The 24355-nt window shown below is 37.7% G+C and overlaps 3 protein-coding genes across 3 annotated transcripts; all 3 read right to left on the reverse strand.

Annotated features, from left to right (window-relative positions):
* Positions 1-1973: 1973 nt before the first annotated feature.
* On the reverse strand, positions 1974-4782 carry LOC108671571 (phytanoyl-CoA dioxygenase, peroxisomal). Its single transcript, XM_018159131.2, has 4 exons — positions 4485-4782; positions 4138-4314; positions 3552-3767; positions 1974-2768 (listed from the first exon to the last, which is right to left on the reverse strand). Exons 1-4 carry the CDS (start codon positions 4779-4781, stop codon positions 2565-2567), a joined length of 894 nt encoding a protein of 297 aa, XP_018014620.1. The 5' UTR covers position 4782; the 3' UTR covers positions 1974-2564.
* Positions 4783-8814: 4032 nt separating this feature from the next.
* LOC108671574 lies at positions 8815-18457 on the reverse strand. Its single transcript, XM_018159133.2, has 6 exons — positions 18225-18457; positions 13988-14108; positions 11968-12134; positions 11055-11150; positions 10360-10484; positions 8815-9600 (listed from the first exon to the last, which is right to left on the reverse strand). The coding sequence occupies exons 1-6, from the start codon at positions 18283-18285 to the stop codon at positions 9457-9459; spliced, it is 714 nt and encodes a 237-aa protein (XP_018014622.1). The 5' UTR covers positions 18286-18457; the 3' UTR covers positions 8815-9456.
* A 1428-nt stretch (positions 18458-19885) lies between these two features.
* LOC108671572 (protein FAM32A) lies at positions 19886-23002 on the reverse strand. Its single transcript, XM_018159132.2, has 3 exons — positions 22754-23002; positions 20384-20537; positions 19886-20041 (listed from the first exon to the last, which is right to left on the reverse strand). The coding sequence occupies exons 1-3, from the start codon at positions 22828-22830 to the stop codon at positions 19919-19921; spliced, it is 354 nt and encodes a 117-aa protein (XP_018014621.1). The 5' UTR covers positions 22831-23002; the 3' UTR covers positions 19886-19918.
* Between the last annotated feature and the right edge of the window lie 1353 nt (positions 23003-24355).

Raw genomic sequence — 24355 nt, forward strand, 5'->3', positions numbered from 1 at the left:
ACCTATTAATAATACTGATAAATATATGTGAGATACGATTTCGGCTAATATCTAGGTGGACACAAATCTATCTAGTCGATTGTTCAATGTTCACAAGCACACCCAGTGGTGGTCTCCGACAGGCGTCCGTGACCGCTGCACATACTTACACATGCGGATTGAAGAGTCAACTACGCTCCCGGTATGCAGGGGCGGAATAACGGCGCCGGATCAAGGTTCTCCGCTTATAATGAAATAATAGAAATATTCTGCGTAACCTGCGAGCACCTATATTGGAATTCGTCCATCTCGAAATATGATGGTTGCGCCACGTCACCACATGACTCTCTGTTGACAGCGTCTTGAGTGGCTCTCCAGGCCGATTCGGGCATGGTAGTCCCGACCGCCGTTGGCACAGATGAAGTCCGATGGTGCGATGTTGTTACAGAATAGAAGGGTCGGCACTGAAGAAATAGGCCCATGGCCTGTTGCCGATTCTTGAATTTTTCGTGACTTGATTCACATGGGATCCAGCCTTGGGAACCCGATCTTTCCACAACTGACGATTGATTGAGATAGCTGCTGGACTTATTGCCTGGTCCGTAATTTGCTAGGCATTTTAAGACTGAACATATGCTCCTGCATAGCTTTGTCTAGTCTGTTCTGGAAGGCGTTCATACTCGGAGCGTCCTGCTGTCTAGCTTTCCAGAGACGACGCTTGTCTTCCAGTCTCCGACTGCGTAGCTCCTCGCCCCTCTGGACTCCCTCCCGAACGGCCCATTGCCAGCCGCAACGGTTGTCTGCAAGCTGCTCCCAGGTTTAGGGGTAGATATTTGCGGTTCTGAGGCTACGCTTGCAGACATATTTGAAACGCAATTCCGGGCGGCCGTTCAGGAGCGCGCCTGTTGCTACTTCTCCGTAGAGCAAGTCCTTAAGAATGCGATCATTCCAAATGCGATGACCGAGCCACAGGAGACGGTGCCGGCACAGGAGAAGACGAATGCTCATTGTGCCGGCTTGTTTCAAAACAGCTGTGTTTGTGACCCTGTCTTCCCATGTGACGTTAAGGATGCGGCGGAGGCAGCGAAGGTGGAAGCACCCTAGGCGGTTTTCCGGTTTAGCGTACGTAGTCCAGGATTCGCTGCCGTAAAATAGTGTACTAAGGACGCACGCCTAGTACACATTAAGCTTAGAGCGAAGATCAAACAAGATCAAACGCCTTTGTCAGGTCGATGAACGCAATGCACAAAGGCCTCCGTTGCTCTCGACATTGTTTTTATCATTGTTTTTATCTCTTTTTATTTCCTGTAAGTTAAATGAGCGAAGCTTTTCGATTGAAATGTCTTGACACCTTGCGACCTCAGCATCAACCACATGCCGATTGTGTAGGACAGCGTCACGTGCGACGCTAAACAAGCACAATGTAACCTCAGCTGCCTAAGTGGGACGTCTTCGCTGGCTAACAATGCAGGTACGTATAATAGGCACTATACTAAAAAAATGCAGGTAATCAACAGTAACAGTGAGGCCAGTCAACAATAACTGTCTGAACTTTTAATTGTCATATATTGCTCGGGAAAATATCCCAGAAGAAATCACGAAAGTACATGCTTGAAAATGAACTATTTGAATTAAAAAAATAATAATAATAATAGCGGTTTCAGCGTTCATTAGCGGTTCATTACGCTTGAAAATGAACTACTTTAATTAATAATAATAATAGCGGTTTCAGCGTTCATTAGGCTGTCGTTGCTTCTTAACATCGCCGAACATACACAGCTTGTTGCGGTCTCGAACTCGCAACTCACTGCTACAATTCTGCAGTGCTTAACCGCCCGGCCTCCTCGCCGATTCTGACCAGAAACTGGCGCACAGAGCTGGGATCGAACCCGCGCCTCTCTGCGCCAATCCTGGTACTCTGAACTGTAACCACTGGGCCACCGTGCCCAGTGGTTTAATGGAATCTATTTGGATTTCTGAAATTAGGAAACCAATTTTGATGATGGTTTTATAAATATATTTATGAATAAAGATTACGTATTCCAAATTTTGGCCTGATTAATCTGTCTATTTCATCTGAAAGTGGCGCGGAACAACTGTACATAAAACATACCCTCTTCGTTAACGTTTTAGCTATTCCAACTGGTGATGAGTAGTGTAAATTTAAATGAAATACACAAACATTGAACAACATCACAGATCCGCATAAAAAACTTTCACGCTCTAAAATAGGCTGTATTCAAAAGAAAAAATTCTTGCACAATGCCTCTGTATTACATACGACGCAATGAAATAGTTGAAAACAACCTTTTAATAAATATAAAGACCAAATCAAGCAGTAACTAAGATGCATTTATTATTTAAGGTAAAGCGGTTAACAAACATTAAAAACTTTTAAATAAAAAACTCGCTATATGTATCCCAAAAAAGATCTTGGCAGCACAGAATTATTAACAAATATTAAAAACTTTCAAATAAAAATTCGATATATATATCCCAAAAAAGTGCCTTTTGCCAGCACAGAATAACAAATATTAAAAACTCGATACATGTTTCCCAAAAAAGATAATGGCAGCAGCACAGAATTATTCTCCTGAGATCCGTTTGGTGATGTCGGCGTCCCTGCGCGCATTAACGCCCCTCAGGACGAGCCCCTGGCAGGCAGAGCGATGGACCTGCTCGACGGGGTCGTCCTCCGCCGCCCGCAGCTGCACGAGGAACATCCGTCGTACGCGGTCGCTGCTGTTCGGGTACGAGCCGTGCACCAGCAGGTACGAGAAGATCACCACCTGTCAAGAGGAAACAGTTGCTTTATATAGGAAATTTCTATGGTGCCGTGCACCAGCAGGTACGAGAAGATCACCACCTGTCAAGAGGAAACAGTTGCTTTATATAGGAAATTTCTATGGTGTCGTGCACCAGCAGGTACGAGAACATCACCACCTGTCAAGAGGAAACAGTTGCTTTATATAGGAAATTTCTATGGTGTCGTGCACCACCAGGTACGAGAAGATCACCACCTGTCAAGAGGAAACAGTTGCTTTCTATAGGAAATTCGTAATTGAAGTTTGTCGAGTGGCAGGAATAGGTTGTGAGAAAAGTAAAAATCACCACCTATTATTTGGGTATAAATTTGTACCAATAAATAATCACAAATCGCCGCCTGACAAGTTGCAAAAATTATCATTCATCCGAATGATAATTTCGGATAAATGAAAAATCACAACCTGTCACACAACGGTGATTAGTATTGAGCAGAGTGAAGAAAAAGCATACGATACAAAATTGCGGTTTAAAATCTAGAAATATTTAATTTGAGCGTGTTACTTAAAAGGCAAAAGGAAATGTCAGTATATTGAGTTTTATATATTCTTTTGGGCGCGTCATGACTGTCCTTTTTTGCTGAAGGACTTATTTAGGAAGAAATGATTCCTAAGGAGACGAAATACTTTCTTTCGAGATAGTGATGATATTAGCATGCGTTACCAGCTTTTATGAAGTATGCTAGAAGTGGTATTATTGATGAATAAGTTATCTAGGGCTAATAACGTGGACTGTTGCGGGTAATTTACCTGGCCTTTCTTGAGCGTGAGCGGAGTGGCGGCCTCCAGCGGGAACTTGTCTTTATTGAGGTAATGGTAGTCAGGATTGTCGCTCACATCTTCCTGAGGACCGAGCTTATGGCTGCCTGGGTACACGCATAGTCCTCCGTTCTCTGGGAAGCTGTCGTCCAGGTTGAAAAACACGGCCACCATCGAGTGGTTTTTGAAGGGGAAGTAGTGGTAATCCTGATAAAAAAGATAATTGGCAAGATACACAAAAATTATTGTATTCTTTTTCAACAAACGAGTAAAAAATTTTATTTACTGGAAAATAACAAAGCCATATAAGAAGAAATTGTCGATATAAAAAGCTTTCATTTGAGTAAGTTGCAAAGATAACACTTACTAAGGACCTGTTAGTAAAAGCATAATATTCAAGGAAATTCATCTATTTTCATTTTTTATAAGGCCTGGACACACCAATTGTACACGAGAAACTTTGGGTCAAAATCGAGATAGAAATTTAGATCATAGCGAATATTATAGGTAAATGCAGCACCAATCCCTTGGGTTGACCACTAAAAAGCCTTCACGCAGCCGAGTTATTATTGTTCACCTGGTGCATGGGAAACGGACTGCCCTTGCCAGGAGGTTTGAGGTGAGCTTTAGTGTGATGCAGCAGCACATTACTTGTGCCCATGACGTCCTCGCACGCGTCCAGCAACCTAGGGTGCAGCAACAGACGACTGAACACCGCCGAGTGCATCTGCATGCCGTGGATAGACTGCACTACCTGCACGCAACATACAAATGCTAGGTCACTCTACACAATTATCCGCGGATCTTAAGCTCGAATATTGACTTTCGACCTTTTAGAAGACTGAACAAAATAGGATTCTACGTAAATCGAGTTATGGATAATTGCGAAAACTATATTTTCGCTGGGTTAAGAATGCTACTCACCGTGTTTGAGCCTTCATCTTTCGTATAATTCCAGCTTCCTTGCCACGTGGCGTCAAGATTTTGGTCAGCTTTGTTCCTGAAGATCAAGTCGTACTCGGCGCTGATCTCCTCGAGCTCCGCGCTCGACAAGATGTCCAGAACGACGTATCCGTTTTCATCATAAAATAATTTCTGCTCTTTCGATAAAAACTTCATTTTTCTCTGTGTAAAAACGTTAACTTTTTGAGCACAAAATGTTTGAATAAACCCACGATGACAAACATTAGCAACAATTACACATGATAGACATCGGTACATGCATGCTGCATCCAAATATTGGAGTCATCGTACACTAAAATTTCAGCAATGGTACCCAGCAAGCCAGGATAAAAGGTAATTCAAACTGAATGAATATATATGAGCTATTAATTTAGATTACATTTTTATCTATTTATGTGTATTTTTGTTTCGTAACTTCTGATGAAGTTTAGGTAACTGTGTACTTAAATAAAATATTTAATTGGCTTCAAAATAAATCTCTGATCCGCAAAATTCAAATCTTCACGCACTATCAACCTAAATCTTGCGGACTCTGCGCAGGTGATAAATTAATTGAATGAAGCCTGGTCATACCGAATGAATAGCAACACGCACGCATACGACAAGATCTTCTCCAAAATTGAGTTATTGTATCTAAGTTGACACGCAGGGCCAGTCAAATTTTAATGCCTTTTCTTTAATTACATACATAAGGTTTCAGTCCATAAGGTAAGCTTAGAAAAAATCGTTATTAGCACAAGAAGAGAATTGCATTAAACAATGAATAGGCAAGCGTTGCCTCGAAAAGTCCAATTTCTTTCAAATTTCAGAGTTATGTTAATTGGTGACATCAGGTGGGTGATTGTGGAAATATTAAATGATTGTTTTATTATAAATTCTCCGATCACGTGCACAATTTGTGAAGAGATGCTCACTTCCCCAAAAGTGTCTTACTAATACGGCATTTCTTTTATATATAACGCATAACTTAGAAGTCTACACGGAGCTACACTTCTGAATATTCATTCTATGTCAACTCAAATATTTCAATCTTCGTTTTCTTTCCTTCATGCCAATACTTTTTTACAATTGCATAAAATAGAGGCATTACCAAATATTTCAAATTTGAGACGTTGTAGAAATTTTAGGGAACTCCATGCCTTCACGAGCAGTATATATACCTACACAAGTATGTCCAATTTGGTCATGTTGAATGTTCCGGTTGTTCCCAAGTATATCATGTATGTTCGTGTTGATGTAGCATGAAATACTCTTGTAGAAAGTCCCGCTGGTGCATGTTGATCTCAACCTTACTGATGTTGAGCAGAAGAGGTCGATGGTTTAAATTTCTAAACGGCTGTATTGTAACTCCACGTCCCGTCATAATTCCTTCAAATAACCAATTATTTAAAATTTCATCTTGAAATCAAAGACTTGTAAAGAAAATATTTATTTTAATAGAATTTTACGCAATGCAGCTATTAACTTGAGAGGCAATACGATAAACCTATGTGATACGAAGTTAGGATTCGCCAAAAAAAATCTCTTCGTATCTCAAAACTTCTTGCCGCTGTTTTGTACCGCTTGACCTTCCATGGTGGAGGGTAACGTTTGTTTATGTCAGGCAGCGACAGATTGAGATGGAATCGGACACAACAATAAAAGAAATCTCGGGGCCAAACACGCTCTGTTGGTTATAGTCTGCGGAGTATCTGTAAATGTTCTTAAGTATTCCATTAATTGTCCATCAAATTTCATTGCAGTGAGTCAGCGTTCAACTGAAGAACACAAGAAAAAAATTCACAGGGTGCCATGTGTGCAGACAATCATTCAAATATTTACTCATAACATAACATAACATAACATAACATAGTGATGTCGGCTCTGAAGTGTAGGCCTGATGTGGCCTGTCGCCGATTCTTTTCCATTTCGTGCCTTGTTCATAGATCTAAACTCGTGTCATTTGACCGGATCTTTTCATGACTGGCGATAGTTTGAAGAAGCTACTAGACTTCCACCGGGTTCGATAAGAAGGAACTCGTATGAGCGTCTGATTAGTCCAAGAAGTTTGTTGGATGTGTTAGCTTGCGTTTCAACATGCTTTATACTTTATTTTGCGTTATACTATACATACTCAATTTGAACGGCATCGTACTTTCTTTAAAAACAACTTTCAGCTTTTTAATGCTAGCCAGAACCATAGTCGAGACATTATCGAAAGCAGAGAGGAGACAATTCGAAGGCTCACAAACAGACGAAGAGCAAACAGTGTCAGCACCACACTCAGCAAGGTTCAGGCGTCCACTGAGCAGCGGTGCGGAGTGCGGACCGCGGAGTGTTGATGTTGCTCGGTCCGTGGCACTGAAGTACGCCCCCTCCGCCATCATATCTAATGGCTCACTCAACTTTAGCCATTCAAGTGATATGATCTATCAGACTTATTGTTGTTAAGTGGCAGAAACCAGATGCTTCTCCGTATCATGTTATGCTCTGCTGACCTTGGGCTGTGCTTGGCCAGCTCACCGAACATTATTGCAGATAAAACTCGTAGGTAATGATTAAAGGGGTTTTCATTTATGACCTGTTGCAAACAGCATCATTGTTAGTGGATTACACCTCGGAATATTTTCACGGACAATTCTGATGAACTGATTCCTATTAATTTCCTGATGAACTGATTCATTGTATTTTTCATAATTTTCAATGACTTCAATGTAATGTTATCATATTCCTTTTATTCGGTATCTACATGCGACAAAAATATAATATTTTCAGTTCAAATATAGGAAAATGAAAAATATACATTCATATTCAAGTACTTTCGTTCATACCTGTCTTTCATTAAATATCCCAAAGTTAAATTATTAAAAGATGAACGATCCCCAGTCATATAAACGGTTTAAAAGACACGAGTCATTGTAGAAAAATATTTACAGTCAAAAATATCTGAAACTGTGCGGAATAGAACGGCTAAGGAACAACCAGGGTAAAATCTCAGTTATTTGAAATCTCGCATCATATACATGCGACATAAATGTATAGGAGAATGCAACAAGAATAAAATGCTTGATATTGCCGAGAGAATCTAAAGAAGGCAGCCACAGAGGCACTCGAAGTGATAACATTCCTGCTACGATAACGCCACGAATGCTTCATCCTGCTTCAGCTTCTTGCAACGACATTAATCGGTGAATAAGAACAACGTCTTAGGATTTTACTCGTATGGATGTTAGTCGCTTGTGATGTGATAAATCACCTACACGGGATAACAAACAACTTTGTGATGGGATAAACAACCTACACGTGATAACAAACAACCTTGTGATGTGATAAACAGCCTACACGGGATAACAAACAACCTTGTGATGTGATAAACAGCCTACAAGGGATAACAAACAACCTTGTGATGGGATAAACAACCTACACGGGATAACAAACAACCTTGTGATGGGATAAACAACCTACACGGNAAACAACCTTGTAATGGGATTAACAACCTACACGGGATAACAAACAACCTTGTAATGGGATTAACAACCTACACGGGATAACAAACAACCTTGTAATGGGATTAACAACCTACACGGGATAACAAACAACCTTGTAATGGGATTAACAACCTACACGGGATAACAAACAACCTTGTAATGGGATTAACAACTTACACGGAACACTCAAGTGGAGAATAAATAATTATCGTATAAGTTAACTGGGCTCACCTTAAATTAATTTTTAATTTTTTAAATCACCCTTAAAATAAATTTTTATGATGTTAAATACCAGAACAAAAGCTCCCAGCAATGCAGGGTTCGCAGCACCTGCTGTAATAATCTGAGAAAACATTCTGACTTTATTAAAATAAAAAGAAAACTAAATATACGTTTAAATAAGAAATTAAATTTAAGTTAATGATGGGCACTTATATGTTATTTTACTTTTTTACGCCTGAGTATGCTACTTCTCATGCTTTATTTCCAATTAAGCATTTCTCAAATTTAAATTAATCAGTCGATGAGTTTAAAAAAAAAATCAAAGTTTCAACCAACTCTAATAAATAAGAGGTGCTTTAAGACATTAAATAAATTAATAAATATAAGAATATCTTTAAAAACTACCAGTATATATAGCGCCATTAAATGTCTTCATTTGTCTTCACAATGCCAGCAGAGAGGAGTTAAGCTAATGCATTTTTGCTGAATTTGTTTGTCTGATAAAGTTTCGATACAATGAGTGTTTACAGGCCAGTTATTAGCTCATAATGCAATGAACTTATATCTTAATTATATAACTTGTTTATATTATATTATAGCTTATATATAGCGTATATAGTATAATATTTAAAATATATTATACTCCAATTATAGACCTGATAACGATCATCTTTAGCATCATCTGCATCACATTAAAAACTTTGGTATTTTCCAAACCTAAAATTATGTTCATTATCTTAAATGTTTTATATATAACGTTGATGGAAATCTTTTACGTTTTATTAACACATTTTAAAAGAATTCTTTAAGTCAGAAAGAAATTGTAACATTGCTAAAGAATCACGTATGTGATGGTGAGATTTATAACTGAGTAGACATGAACTTTTATAATGCAGGGGAGAGATAAGCCCGAAAAATATAACCATAATTCCTGTCAAACAACTAATATCGTGGGACTTACGGTCACGGAACTCCTGATCACGGAACTCCTGATCACGGAACTCCTGATCACGGAACTCGTGATCACGAGTTCCGTGATCACGGAACTCGTGATCACGGAACTCCTGATCACGGAACTCCTGATGACGGATATATATATATTTTCACTATATATATCATCTCCTGGAGTACCACGGGTAGTATATATATCATCTCCTGGAGTACACGGGTAGTATATATATCATCTCCTGGAGTACACGGGTAGTATATATATCATCTCCTGGAGTACACGGGTGGTATATATATCATCTCCTGGAGTACCACGGGTAGTTCTGCAGGCCCTCGAAGGCGGTGAGGTCGAGCACGGGGGGAGGGGGGGTGGTGGTGTGGTACAGCTCGGGGGGGTAGGGGTCGTATTCTTTGTGGCCAGGGTTGTCAACTTCTCCGGGCTGGAGAAAAATAAAATTCATTTGAAATATGACTGATAGCGATATGAATAAAGAATTCATGAAATAAAAGAGGTTTAAATGTTTGGATTCCAAATTTTCACACGCACGCCGAAGAAAAAATGTCAATAACCCTGTTGGTTTAACAAGACAGCGGGAGCAGATTTACAAGATACATACTAAATAAATAAATAAATAAATAAATAAATGAAAGCGCATTAGTTTCGAATATTTGAATTTTGAATAATAGCCTTCATAGAAAATTTATTTTTCTGGGCTTGTGACTATAGAGTTAATAGAATCGATGCCAACAAACTGTATGAACCATGCATGATGTAATAAGTGGTCAAAACACGTTGAACACTTATTAGGAGTTATTAATTTCGGCTCAAGTTGAATCCATTTGGAACCGAATAGCTCAACGTCATTAAACAAACAGAAAAAAAACTGGATTTAGTTTCCTAGTTTTTTAATTTATTCAACACATTCGCACAAAATTTTAAATTTTTCCTCGTGTATTGATCATATCAACCCCGGAGCCTCATAATTTTTCACGTGAACTTGCTGCACCCACATACTATGCGGCACTAGTTAGCCCCATTAATACGAGCCTAAATACGAGTTCCTAAATGCAGAAACGATGAAGCAGTTGTTTGTTGCCGTCGTACGCCCGAGTCTAGAGTTTGGAAACGTTGTGTGGTCACCGAGATTCAAGACTCCCGGTATTATGCGGCACAAATTAGCCCCGAACTCCCCACTTACTCCCGGGTACTCGAATTTTCCAGGTCCCAGCTGAGGAATGAAGTCCCCAGGTCCCATTTCCCTGAGGTATTGGAAGTCCCCGATGTAAGGAATGGCGAGGCGCAGTCCATACCTGTTGTCCCAACCTGTACGAGCGGCGATGGTCCATTGTTACCAATGATTAAGTATGGATATTGTAATGGTATAATGGTAGTTATAAACTAATGATTTAATGTTAAAGTGGCCATAGTTAACGGGAATAATTGATTTGGCTAAACAACGGTTATGTATAATAAATATCATCATAACGAAGAAGTACAATGGTTGGGTATGAACTATCCAGTAGTAACCATAAAATTTAAAACGAAAAGAGTAAAGAGAAATTTTTAATGTAATTGAAAGTTAAAATTTTTTAGAGCTGTGATCTAGAGCGCCTTACCAATCTTGTGATCAGTTCCTACCATAAATTGTCGATAGGAAAATAGTAATTAATTTTTTCGTTTCATTGTTGTTCATCTCATTCAGCCTATTGAGAACTAACATTAGTTCTTACTAAAACAGATTTACTGCCTGAACTTTTATAGAGAAAATATTAAATTTCCTCTAATTACTTTTTAAACTTTGATTCATTTAATTAAGAAGCACTAACAAATACAAGCTCTTTCAATATAATTTTCTATATTTTCAGCAGCTAAACTGTTTTAGATTGAGCTCACCCTTGACGATCCTCTCGTCTTTCTTGATGGGTTTTGGAGGATGTTGGATCTCAGGCACGAAGTTAGGCATGATCAGTCGACCGTCCCAGAACGGTGCTGGAACCAAAATATTATCAAAACTTAATTATGCTAGATATGCTGATTTGTAAATAACGTAATTAATGTCTATAATATAACAAAACATGAGTGTAAATGACATTACAGGCAATGAAACTCAAATGAAATAGATATATAAAAACCAAAAATGAATTTTAAACTTGACAATATCCGTGGAATATTTCTTCAGTACTGGGTGCAAAATGAAGCCGTTATTTAATTGGCTCAGCAGAATAATAAGGTATAATTTTTGTCTCGGAAAAATCATGGCAGGGATTCAATTTTAATTCTCTTTGCAGGCGCCATACCTAAATTGATAATCGACGAAATGTTCAAGAAGAAAAAGAAAGTTATTGAGGATTAAAGTCTTATGCTGCAAAAGCATACGAGTCTGTGCCCACTTAAATGTCAAATAACTATAGAACTTGGTTGGCTATCAAGCACCAGCCACTTACGATATTTTCAAAAAAATTTGTGGAATTGTAATGAAATTTCGGGTGAGATGCTTAATTTTATTTCGTACTTGAACATTTCGTGAACAATTGAGTACAATGAGTTTAGCTTCGAAACTATCAACCTTTGAGTTCAACGGAGATGCGAATAATATTTACTTAAATCTTCAAGTCAACTTTTGCGAGATGTCGCGTGGTCAAGTGAGCCTGAATCAGTGAGAAGCGGGTTCGAAACCCAGTTAGCTGTTCTAATTACGCGACGTCGATAAACTGCGGCAGGCCCAGTCACGCTAAACTTCATTGCTGAAACGTTTACATATAATTTTATTAGATTATTTCTAATATTACTTTATATCGATACTCACGCAACTCCCATACGTCGACACCATCGGCATGGTTGTAGAGAGGTTTATACTTGTGAGGATCATCACGGTAGCCTTCAGGAGGGATGTGTACGTAGTAAGTATCGTACTTGTCATCCTCGTCCTCGTAGCCATGCTTGTAGTCCGAGTATTTCACGTCTTTGTGCGACCTGAAAATTGCGATGTTTACATCTGCGTTTATTTTGCATTTTTAACATGGAACCGCGTTCCTTTTTGTTCAACTCTTGAAATGCTTTCCATATATATATATATATCGAAATCTTAAACAAGTTTGTTAAAGACCAGAGAATTAGTTTTATTTATTAACTTCTTGTTAGTTTTTTCAATAAGTCGTACTAAATTCTTCGTAGGTGTTGGAAGATTGAAAATCAATTACCGATAGACATTTTTAATATTGAACGACGTTTCGAATGTACAACATTCATTTTCAAGTTAAAGACGCATAGAGTAACAAAATTTGGGTTGACATATGTACGAAATCAAGTAAATTGGATACCATTCAAATAATGCTAAAATTTCGTTTACGTTATACTACCTACATGAAGATTTTACAAGCGCAAAAAACTACTCGGAAAACAATCTCAAAGTTCTGACGAAGCCGGTGGTTTGAAGGTTGATAGCTGGAGTCCTCTCCTTAATGATGAGGGCCTCTGCTATAGCCAGTCGTATAGGATCAGGGCACCGCATAACGATACTGGTGCATTCTTCCAATATCGGGCGAGTGATGGTCTCGTTGTGGGCATAGTAGATATAGAATTTCGTATTTTCAAGTTCATTATTAGTTAGTTCTATTTGTCTCCGAATTAGGTCATTCCTGTATCTCACAGTGATCATTTCTTCTCTCGCTGCCGGGTCATGAGTGCGAATATTAGTGTAGGCTGGCAGAATTTCTTCTCTTAAGCAAGTTTTGTTAAAAATCAGAGAATTAGTTTTACTTATTAGCTTCTTGTTAGTTTTTTTCAATAAGTCGTACTAAATTCTTCGTAGGTGTTGGAATAATGCGTCTTTAACTTGAAAATAAATGTTGTACATTCGAAACGTCGTTCAATATTAAAAATGTCTATCGGTAATTGATTTTCAATCTTCCAACACCTACGAAGAATTTAGTACGACTTATTGAAAAAACTAACAAGAAGTTAATAAATAAAACTAATTCTCTGGTCTTTAACAAAACTTGTTTAAGAGAAGAAATTCTGCCAGCCTACACTAATATATCGAAATATATATATAATATATATATATATATAATAAAACTTTCAGGTATATTTTATGTTTCAAACTCAGCGTGTTGTCAACCAACATTTCAATAATTATAGCCTTGCTTCCTTTTCATAAAAAAATGCAAGTGAAATTCGAATCAAAATCCAAGTTGGACCGAAGCGAATAGGTCAAGTCTCACTGACATGCTAAGGCCATAAAGCCGCCGACAGATGGTTGCCTCTATGGTTGATAGGTTTATTGTGTGGAAGAATAGGTCTAAAATAACTGACTAAGCATGCATCTGACATCTAAAAATATTAAGGATGTGTTATAAAGCACCATTTATTTAAAAATGGGTTAAAACTCGTACTGAGATCACATAAGCTAAAATCATATCAATAACCGAATAAAAAATTACGAGCCAAGCATACAAAACCCCAATGTATGTACAATATGAAATTGGACTATATTCTAAATCACTTCTCTTTAACTTCACTTCTTGTTGTTTGTGTTTGTTTGTCTGCCACAAATCTTATAATCAATATTTAACACACTTCTTCCTGTCCAATCGATCTGAAATTTTGCACACTTGCGTAAAGTCGGAGACAATGTATGAATCAATTAACAGAATTAATAATTTCAAAAATTAGGAGAAAAATTTTATATTAAAAAATTGTTTTCACATTCAAAAATAAAAGAAGAAATTCATTGTCCGTTTCTAACATCGGAGACACTGGCCTCTTTAGCAGTGTTGTCTTTGAAAAGTAATTTGTAAACGCATATTATTTAGAAATAATCTCACTTGAGCGACTTGATGAAGCGCCTGTTGCCGCTGCTGGCTGTGTCGTCCTGAGCAGCGGCTGCCACGGTGTCCCCGCCCGTCACGTAGCTCAGCAGGCGAGAGAGGAAAGGAGCCGCGTTGCCTGTTGTACGATATTCCATTACTTAATGGACTTTTACTTTTATGAAAGAAATCAATAGTTTGCATTCTAAGTTGAATGGGATAACAGGGCATTCAGAATGTCAGTAAATAAACAGTAATCGCCGTATCAGTCAGATACAGAGGTTGGTAATTAATTTATGAAGCTAGGTTGCCCATTAGTTAATTATTACCATATTACATGAAGGTAGTTGATGAATACGTGAACTCAGATCAAAAACATTTCAGCTTAAAAAGTGGGATCTCTCACATCAGTCACCTTATTGATATACCCCTATAGTCCAGTAGTCCCCTTAAGACCCATTCACAACGGCCAAGCATTGTTTGGCAACGTCCACACAAGTTTGTATGAGTTTCAACCGTTGAAATTATCCACAACACACACGCTGCAGGGATTTTAGTTGACACCGCCAGGGCCTTCAACGAACTGTTTTCTCCGAGCAATCATTACTTAGCATGGCATCTGCCTCATTAAAACTTACTTTTTGCACTTCTTCGACATTGTTACTACCAGAGATATAGAAATGCTGGCTCAGGAAGAAACGCTCTAATGTTATATAGACTTAAATTATAAAGAATATTTATTCATAGTAAATTGTTTAATTAAAAATTATCAGGTTCATATTTTTGTGATATATGAAATTTTATGGTATTTTACACCTATTCGGCGTTGGGGCTCCGACATTTATAGCTTTTGAAAAAAGAAGAGAGAGACGAATGTCAGACCAGAGAGAAAGCATCAGCCGTGAGAGATTGATTGAAAATTCACGACGCTTCTGCGACAGTTTATTAAATCCCGGTTTCTTTATTTGACTCGTCGCTGTTTACCGCATTCCATTGCTCCCGTCTATTGCTAACGACTCCTGTATATACAGCTGTAATTTGAGATCCTGTCTCCATTGGAAAAATATAATTAAAACCATCAATCAGTGTGTCAGTTCATTCGGACGGAGGTGCCGGCAGCACTAATCTCAACTGAATGATAAATTAAAAAAAGCGCTTATGCCCATAAAAATTTCTAAACAAGTTGTCGTAGTGACGTAACTTCTACTTCACAAAACACCTTAAGGATCTTCTGGTGGGATATACTCTGCGTTGTCACGGTACTACAAAAGCTGAAGCGACATATGTAAATGACAAGTGTTCCGCCGATGTATTATCATTAAAGATGTTAGCTGCCATCCTTTTACTGCCCATGTTCCATCAGCAGTCATTTATCAACGCAATGTACGGTAGACTTCGATTACGACCAGTACGTTCTATAGAGGTTCCCCGCTACAACGTAGGAGCGGTAAGATGCGTTTTAATACGGAAGATATCATATGCCTGATGCCACGACGACATCTGGAATTCCTCTTCATTCCTCAACTTTTCCATATTGTAAACGAGCTTGTAAGCCACAAATAGCGTGTAACGAACTGATTAAGCGTTGATATACTCGTATCAATGCAAACCTCAAACAAAAAACATTTACCACCAAGCAAGTGAAGCTGAGGACTGTATAAATTACCCATTTGATCTGTTAGAAAAGTATGACCCCTTTTAAGCAAATAACTTTGAAAACAACGTATATCATGAGCTAATTTCGTTGAAAAAACGTTTGAATAACGTAATTTAAACGTCAGCTTGGAGGCGGGAGGATTTTGGGGTGTACTGCAATGTTTATAAGTTGTGTTAAACATCACAGTATTAAATGCAACAGAACAAAATTCATGCCCTCAATAATGACTGCTCGAAATCTCTGGAACCCTGGAGCATTAGTGTATTCGAAAGGTTTCAATCAGCAGTGGACCGGCAGCCAAGGTTCGTTAATAAGGTTTCCGACGTTCGCGAAGAAACATTTTTCGGCGCGTGATATTGTGGTGACACCTACTGGAATATTATTCGCAGTGTTTACTTAACTGAACTGGTGTAGTGGTGCTGTTAAATAGCGAGTATTGGACTCAGTTAATAACATAAAAATGCGAGCATCTATGCTCATTTAAGGATTCTATAAATATGCATTACTCTATTAAAAAATATTGTAAAGCAATTTATATTTACGTTAAGATTCGCATTGCGCCGCGTCCGTTTTCCACGATGACGAGGCTGATTCGGTCGTGTGGGAAACCGAACAAAACGCTCTACCTTCTCCCGTCTGAGTTACTTTTCACTTTACACGGCTAGAAATGTGTGTGCTTTCGTTGTTTTGGTGTCGAAGTCGACACTCTTGCGTAAAACCACTTTCTCTGATCAGGCTATGACTCGAGGCATCAACGAGCAACCGGAAAATAAGTTCGACAAGTGGACAGCGATACTCTCGAACGGGAAAAAATTAAACAAGTTTTCTTATTTTTCTAGTGTCCTGTTTGGAGCATGCATAAAAAGATATGAATGAATCAATGGGCTATGAACACTAAAAACAAAAAATATTCATGGCAGCAACTGTTACGATTGATTTCAATCGAAATGCACTCACAGAATGCAAATTAAAAAGTTCAGAATTTTCCAAAGTCAAGAAATACATCCATCGCAGATCAGGCCCGAGCATAGAGATGATATTTCCGTCCACTAGTTTTACGAAGAATAAGCTAATTAGGAGATAAATTTTGAATGATCCTCACACCTAAGCAGTAAGTTAATAATTTTTTGCAACATTATTAGTAAGTTAATAATAATGTGAAGAACATTAAGTTAATGAGGTGTTAAATGTTAGAAGTCTTGTAGCAGAAGATCGATTTAATGAGGTGCTAAATGTGTTGGTAATGATGGTCACAGAACATTAGTTCAATGAGGTTGTAAATGTGTTGGTTTTGATGGTTGCAACTGAACATTAAGTTAATGAGGTGGTAAATGTGTTTGTTTTGATGGATGCAGCCAAACATTAAGTTAATGAGTCTGAACATTAAGTTAATGTTAAATGTTTGAGTGCACAATACTGCACATGCAGGAGGGGAATGTGGGTCGCCGGCAGAGAAAGTTGCCGCGGCTGAGGTGGACGGCAGCAGCGAAGTTTGGATGAGTTATGACGGCCGAAGAAAGTCCACTGGCCAGAAGCAATGCATGTGATAGAATAGAAGTGTCGGCACTGAAGAAATAGGCCCATGGCCTGTTGCCGATTCTTGAACTTTTCGTGACTTGATTCACAAGGGATCCGGCCTTTGCAACCAGATCTTTCCATAACTGACGATTGATTGAGATAGCTGCTGGACGTAATTTGCTGGGGATTGATACGCGTACGGAAGAGCATCAATCATTGATCAAGTTTTTTTATGTATATGTGTGTTAGAAATTAAATAAGTAAAGTGATAAAATAAAATGATTTGATTGAAAATGAAATAAGCGGTTACTTCACGGTAAAATTTGGGTTCTACATTTTATTCGACTTGTGTAGATAAATTCGCTAGCGTGATATAAACTGATCAGATGTTCACACAAGACGAGTAGATATATCTGCCACGATGGATGGATATTCATTCGTAATAACCATTCAAGTCTTCATTAATGTTTTGGTACGAGAAAATGAGTAACTTGATGTTCCAGAAAATGAGTCAAATACACACTACGCAGTAATAATATAAATTTGGCTTATTTTTTATGAGTTTAATTCAATTCGTTGATCCTCGGGTTATTATTATTGTTTGTGTAGTACTACAGTAATAGAGAAAAATGTCTCCTCACGTTGGCTTTCTTTCTGGGTTACGCGCGGTCATCATTGAGATCCTCGTGGCAAGCTTACCAAACGAAGAAGTCGACGAAGAACTGCGCCGATGTAAAGAAAAAGCGCCGTGAAATTGAGCGCAGAGTATATCATTCGTTGCAGAATTGACGCAAAGCTTGGGATCAATAAAAGCAACAGACAAACTTTATATCCAAGCTGCGAAAGGTCCATTTGGGAATCAATAATCAACATATTATTACTATCAAAATATAATATTATTACCAGTACAGCAGGTAAATTCAGAGCGAATCCAACAGAAAAACTCTAATGGTGATTAAAAACTTAAGAAGAACCGAGGCGACTTCTCGCCGCTCAATCTTAAAAAGGGAATGAATAGAGAGTATAAACTTTATCTCATTGCTGGTAGAGCTTGAAGATAACATGGGAATATATTCTTACCCGAACTCAAGTTCAGCGCAAGAATAAAAATGACGAGCACACTCTGATTTCCGCGAGTCATTCCTTAACATCACTTCCTGAAGGTAACTTTCTACGACAAAAATGAGGCCAGGAGCAGCTACACGCGCGGTCTGCTCGGTGCGGAAGCCAGAGCCCAACTGTCAAGTGAGGCACCACAAGCCATTACGACGTCTCGGACAAATTTACGGCCGGACCCGCGGCCGCAGGACTCCAAACATAGAAAAAACCTAGCCAATCAACGAAAATCACGCAGGTTAGGTCCAGTTAGGAACAGGTTCCATTAAAAAAACAAAAACCTAGAAAACCCATAAAAACACTAAGAAAACCTTTCCGGCCGCGGGTCCGGCCGTAAATTTGTCTGAGACCTGCCATAACGTTGAAAGCAGTAGTGACCCAGCTCAAGGTATCCAAGTTGAGTTGGAAACTAAATAATTTAATAAATACACCAATTCGTCATTAAAATCAAACGTAAATATAGATAATCTCTTAACCCTCTACCGCCTGACATGAGTAACCGGAGCAATATTGTCACGCGCCTACTTCCCAAAAAGGATACGTTCTAGTGAGCGCAAAATGACTTGCAGTGATGGTTGCCGCCACGTACGACAACTTTAAAAAGTTCTCTGTTGCGTACAAACGTCCTCAGGTTGCTACACTCAATAGTTTACGTGTAATTTAAGTTGAGAGGTATGTTCCCGGAAAAGTAACATACGGCGGTGGAGGGTTAAGTAACAGAAACTTTAGTTACAACTTCGCAACATACGATCAAATCGTGTGCAAGTTAGAAGAGCAAGTCTCGACCTACATATCATAACGGAGGTGTGTCAGACCCGGCCATTCCCGAGCGTGAAATGTTTACAAACAACTTATCTGATCAGGACTCAAACGATTGTCATACTTCAGTGGCGTCATCAGCAAACCCAAATTATTTAGTAAGCGACGTTCTCGTCGGCAAAAATCCAAGTTAAGAAGAACGAGATCTTTGCTTCGTCAAGGGAAAATGATTAGGTTAGGAAATTACTAAGCACTGTCTAGCTACAGTCACTCACAGTACTAGGCACTGTCTAGCTACAGTCACTCACAGTACTAGGCACTGTCTAGCTACAGTCACTCACAGTACTAGATACTGTCTAGCTACAGTCACTCACAGTACCAACACTACTACCAACACAATGTGCAACTCAATCAATCAATGCAACTCAAGCTACTAGAACTTAATGTAATTATGTCTTGTACTTACAATGATATTAAATTAAATCATAGGATATCATTAAATTATCAATGTTCACTATGATATAAACACCATACAATATACTGTAAATGAATAATTTATTGAATTGAAAATAAATGTTGAAAACCTAAAATTTTCTGATTTATTGATGTCAATACCTATATGTTAATAGATGAACTTGAAGAGTACCTATGGAGCCCAGACAAGATATTTGTTCCAAAGTTTTAGGAGAAGCCAAATCTCAGACCTCCAGCAATTGATAAATATCGCAAGACTAGTACATGCATGAGTAGTAATATTTCATTCATAATGGCCTAAATTGTAGCAAGATTTGAGAGATAATAGTTAAGCTTCTTTGAAGTCTGTTTTTAGAATAGAGACACCTTGGGGATATCAAAAGAAATAAAGCAATAAATATGAATACAACATAGGCTGAATACATTTATTTGGTCCAGGAAACCTTGGGGATATCAAAGTGTTCAGATTGAGAATCTAAGTTGCGATTGAATTCTTCCACCTTCTCCTTGTGACTTTTGGACGCCTTCTTTTTGATGCGATCTTCCTCCTGCAATGGAGACATTGCATTCCTTTACAAACATGTGGTATACCAAAATATTATCTAAATAAAAAATATTTCAACTTAACAGGTTCAAATAAGTAAAAATATGTTTAAAAATACATTGTTTGAATAGGATAGACAACACCACCTTAATATTGGCAAGTATTATCACCATTTAAAAATACACGATAGAAAAGGAATGTTTAGAGAAAGGAAGAAATTGAAGAAAGAAAGAAGAAATTGAATTGAAGAAAAAGAAAAGAAAGAAGAAATTGCAAACTAATTACCAAGCCTGCAGTTCTTTAAATGCTTTTAAAAAGTGTTATATGCTACCAAAATTCACCGCACCATTTGTCTCTGCCGTTTGAGGAAATGCATCTCAGCCTTTGTTCTCTGTATGGCACAAGCCTTGTTGCCGCTGATGGACGACACAAGCACGTTGTTGTGGACATCAGGAGCTCCTGGGGCATCTTTTTCTGCATTCTTTGCTTTCTTCTTCTTCCTGAAAAAATGAGAGTAATATTACTGCTATATAAACTGAACAGAAATGAGGGAAATATTTCTGAAACTAGAATGATTTCAAATTAAGATCAACTATTATATGCAAGTTTTCATTTAAAATTGCACAGTGCGTCAATATAAATGCATGGCAACAAATTTTGACTGGACCAATCCCTGCCATTTTAAAATGAAATTTCCAAAAGAACCAAGCATTTTTTAAACCTATTTCACTCATATAAATGACTTGAGTCACTTTTGACATGATTGTTATCTTTATGAATAAATTATGAATTTATAATGCATTGTTATGATACTTTGACTAAAATATATCATAGGATTAAAAGAAATTGGGCCCAACAAATGGGATAGCTTAGATTTCTCACAAGCTCTCTGCATTCTTTAGGGAAAAATAGTAACAGTTACAAAGGATTTTTATAAATCACTTGCAAGAGTTTAGTTTTGGAATAATTGCTGTCAAAATTTCTTCAAAACCATCTAAGGAATCTCATTACAAAAATTAAGATGCTTACAGCATTGATGCATTGAAATCAACTGAAAATAAAGAATGGTGTCCAACACCTCTGAACATTTTACACTGCATAACTCAACATCATGGTTGAACTAGTATAAGGTTGACCCTTCAAAAGCCCATTTTTGCAAATATAATTTGTTGTTTGCCTGTGACGTCACTGATCTCAGTGACGTAACGGGCATTAACCAATCACCGAAATGCGATCAAAGCAGTCAACCAATCCATAATGGGAATGACGTGTCTGTTTACGTTTCTCGATCTACGTGACGTAACAAGAAAGCTGAACTGAAAGACGGAACTTCTCGTGGGTCAACCTTATATAGTTCAAGCATGACTCAACATGATCTGGTCATAGATGGATATAACGAACTGCAAGATAACACAATTATCAAGTAGACAATCATTAGTTGCCATGGAATCTTTTGAGACCAAATTTTAATTTTTTTAGACCAATTTTGTTAGGCCTGATTTTATACCAGAAAATTTGGCAATAAACCTCTTTTAAATGCAATAAAATCAAATGAACTCTTGGAAAATTTGAGCTCAGCTTGTAGTATTGGTGTCTATAATAAAATCTTAGCATAAACAGTAATTAATAGCACTGCTTCATATTAATATTAGCAGGAGTGCCAAAATTTACATAGAAAAAATGTTCAAGTTGATAGGGCTGATCATCAGGGCTGATGTTTGATTGACAACTGTGACATTAGACAGCTTGATTGACAACTGTGATATTTGACAGCTTGATTGACAACTGTGACATTAGACAGCTTGATTGACAACTGTGACATTAGACAGCTTGATTGACAACTGTGACATTTGACAGCTTGATTGACAACTGTGACATTAGACAGCTTGATTGACAACTGTGACATTAGACAGCTTGATTGACAACTGTGACATTTGACAGCTTGATTGACAACTGTGACATTAGACAGCTTGATTGACAACTGTGACATTTGATAGCTTGATTGACAACTGTGACATTTGACAGCTTGATTGACAACTGTGACATTTGACAGCTTGAACTTATTGAAAATATTATTTTCAATAAGTGTTCAATATGAAAACTTTTTGAAATTATTATTCAAGGTATTCTTTGGAAGTAGTGATAATTTCTAACTTAATAAACATGCAACAGTTGGAATAGGTGTATTATTAATATGTCTAATACCCTAATTTTTTGGGGGTTAGGCACCAGAAAAAATCAATTTAGAAAAGAAACATCAATTATCAAAAATTAAATGGTTTTAGTGATTAATGTATTACATACATTATACAATACTGATAAGACAATAGGGTTTTGCTACATCAATGGCTATAATATATATAACCAGTTCACATTACTTAATCAAAAAAGGCCAGCCAGCCTTCAATCAAAAGGATATGTTTTAAAAACAAAACTGAAGCAGATGATGTTATTGTCCGCATCTTTCAAGTGTTATAAAAACAGCTCCATAATCATCATGTGCTAATTAAACCTCACAAATAGTAATTCTGACAAATTACCAGTACTCCAGAATTATTTGGTTTTTAGAGACAATTGGCACTGTGTGTGCATGTGTACAGTATCTGCTGAGTGTGTCATTGATGGTAGCAGATACTATAGACATGTTTATGTGTCATTGATAGTAGTTGTTAGTGAATTAAATTCAATCAATATTGACAATAGAATTTGAACTCACTTTTTGATTCCTGAATCCTTGACCCCTTTCAATTTAAGGGGCTCTTTGCTAGCTACAAAATATACTGAATCAGACATTTATTTGAATAGTGTATTTTCACCAGCAATATTCTTTTCTTTCTTATTTATTCTTATAGGAGCACTGGAAACTAGTCCATAAAGCCCCTTGCCTAAACAAGGTTTAATTGGTGCCTAACAGCTTGGAAAATCTAAAACACAGAGAGAAAAAAAACAAGGAATCAAGAATACCAGGAAAGAGAAAAGATAAAAAATAAATATTAAAAATGAGGAAAAAGGGATGAATAAAACAAAATAAATGAGTAAATAAGGAAAACAACAACACAAAAAAAATATAGAACAAAAATACACTAAAATATAAAGTGCAATAACATAACGTACAATGACACAAAGGAAACCAAGAAAGATTGCATGTATACCTAACAGTACAGGTTGCAGTGCATATTTGTGACCTACTGAGTTCCGTGATACAAAATTGGGTGCTACCACTATGGTCAGACATCAGGCAAGTATTTGTTTCAAGTCAACATCTAATCCCATATTAGCTGTCACAACCCCATGCTGCCCTAACTTGCATCACACATGAGATTGTTATGCTAACTGAAGGTCCAGCCTGGGGGGGGGCAGCAGCCAGGAGCTTCTCTTGGCACAACAGCCAAAGCAAGTGAGATGAACTCTGGTTGCAAAAACAACGTATTCAAACATAATATCCAGTGCGCAGGGTTGTGAAAGAATAGGGAAAGTATTGTAAAGTGGGGAAAGAGTAGCACTCCTCACAAAATGCAGTCTCTATTTACATAAACTATATTCCTAAATCTATTAAGGGGAGCGTCTGGGTGTTTTTGAACTTGGTTATTTATGGACGGATCACTTCAAAATTTGGAACACTTATGTAATACCGTAAAATGGGGTAACTTAGACCACTTTTTTTCATAAATGATGCCTTTTTTTACTAGCTAAATTAAACTTGAATTGAAACATGCAAAATACAGGTCTATACTCTAGCTTCACTCACCATAAATTGCTGGCTCCTGCCTCTCATAGTCTTTATGTAATTTCAAAAAAGTGATGGTCTTTGTTACCTCAGCTCTTGAGGTAACTTAGACCAGGTGGTAAAATCAATTATATTTTTTGGTAAAATAACTCCAAATAACTCCAGGTTTTGGTGCATTGTAGTAGAACTCTTCTAGTTACATATGCAAATGACAAACTTGAGGAAAGTGTCATAGTTTGCAAATGGGGGGCGCCGCCCCATAATGGGGGAAATGTGACTACCTAATGGCAGCCCTGATGGGGTAATAATGACTGGCTTGGAAATTAAGTTAAAATTACCATATATAAGACTCTGTAGAGTCTGAAACATAAAGAAAAAACATAAATAGGCTGTCAAACATAAAATATGTTATATATGGTAATTTTATATTAACTTCAAAGCCAGTCTATGTTACCCCGTCAGGGCTGACATTAGGTGGTCTAAGTTCCCCCATTTGAGGGCTGCGCCCCCCATTTGCAAACTATGACACTTTCCTGAAATTCGTCATTTGCATATGTAACTAGAAGCGTTCTACTACAATGCATCAAAACC

This window comes from Hyalella azteca, unplaced genomic scaffold, assembly GCF_000764305.2.
Source record: "Hyalella azteca isolate HAZT.00-mixed unplaced genomic scaffold, Hazt_2.0.2 contig10713, whole genome shotgun sequence".
NCBI classification, from domain to species: Eukaryota; Metazoa; Arthropoda; class Malacostraca; order Amphipoda; family Hyalellidae; genus Hyalella; species Hyalella azteca.

Bases quoted from the DNA above. Each gene is read 5' to 3' on its own strand.
- LOC108671571 (XM_018159131.2), bottom strand. From the start codon at position 4,781: ATGTACCGATGTCTATCATGTGTAATTGTTGCTAATGTTTGTCATCGT. The intron at 4,315-4,484 runs GTGAGTAGCATT...TGTTGCGTGCAG, and splicing joins AAGATGAAGGCTCAAACACG to GTAGTGCAGTCTATCCACGG. The intron at 2,769-3,551 runs GTAAATTACCCG...TCCTCTTGACAG, and splicing joins TCACGCTCAAGAAAGGCCAG to GTGGTGATCTTCTCGTACCT.
- LOC108671574 (XM_018159133.2), bottom strand. From the start codon at position 18,285: ATGACTCGCGGAAATCAGAGTGTGCTCGTCATTTTTATTCTTGCGCTG. The intron at 11,151-11,967 runs GTGAGTATCGAT...TTTTGGTTCCAG, and splicing joins TGTCGACGTATGGGAGTTGC to CACCGTTCTGGGACGGTCGA. The intron at 10,485-11,054 runs GTGAGCTCAATC...CCGCTCGTACAG, and splicing joins AGACGAGAGGATCGTCAAGG to GTTGGGACAACAGGTATGGA.
- LOC108671572 (XM_018159132.2), bottom strand. From the start codon at position 22,830: ATGTCTGATTCAGTATATTTTGTAGCTAGCAAAGAGCCCCTTAAATTG. The intron at 20,538-22,753 runs GTGAGTTCAAAT...TCATTTTTTCAG, and splicing joins AAGGATTCAGGAATCAAAAA to GAAGAAGAAGAAAGCAAAGA. The intron at 20,042-20,383 runs GTGCGGTGAATT...TCTCCATTGCAG, and splicing joins TCAAACGGCAGAGACAAATG to GAGGAAGATCGCATCAAAAA.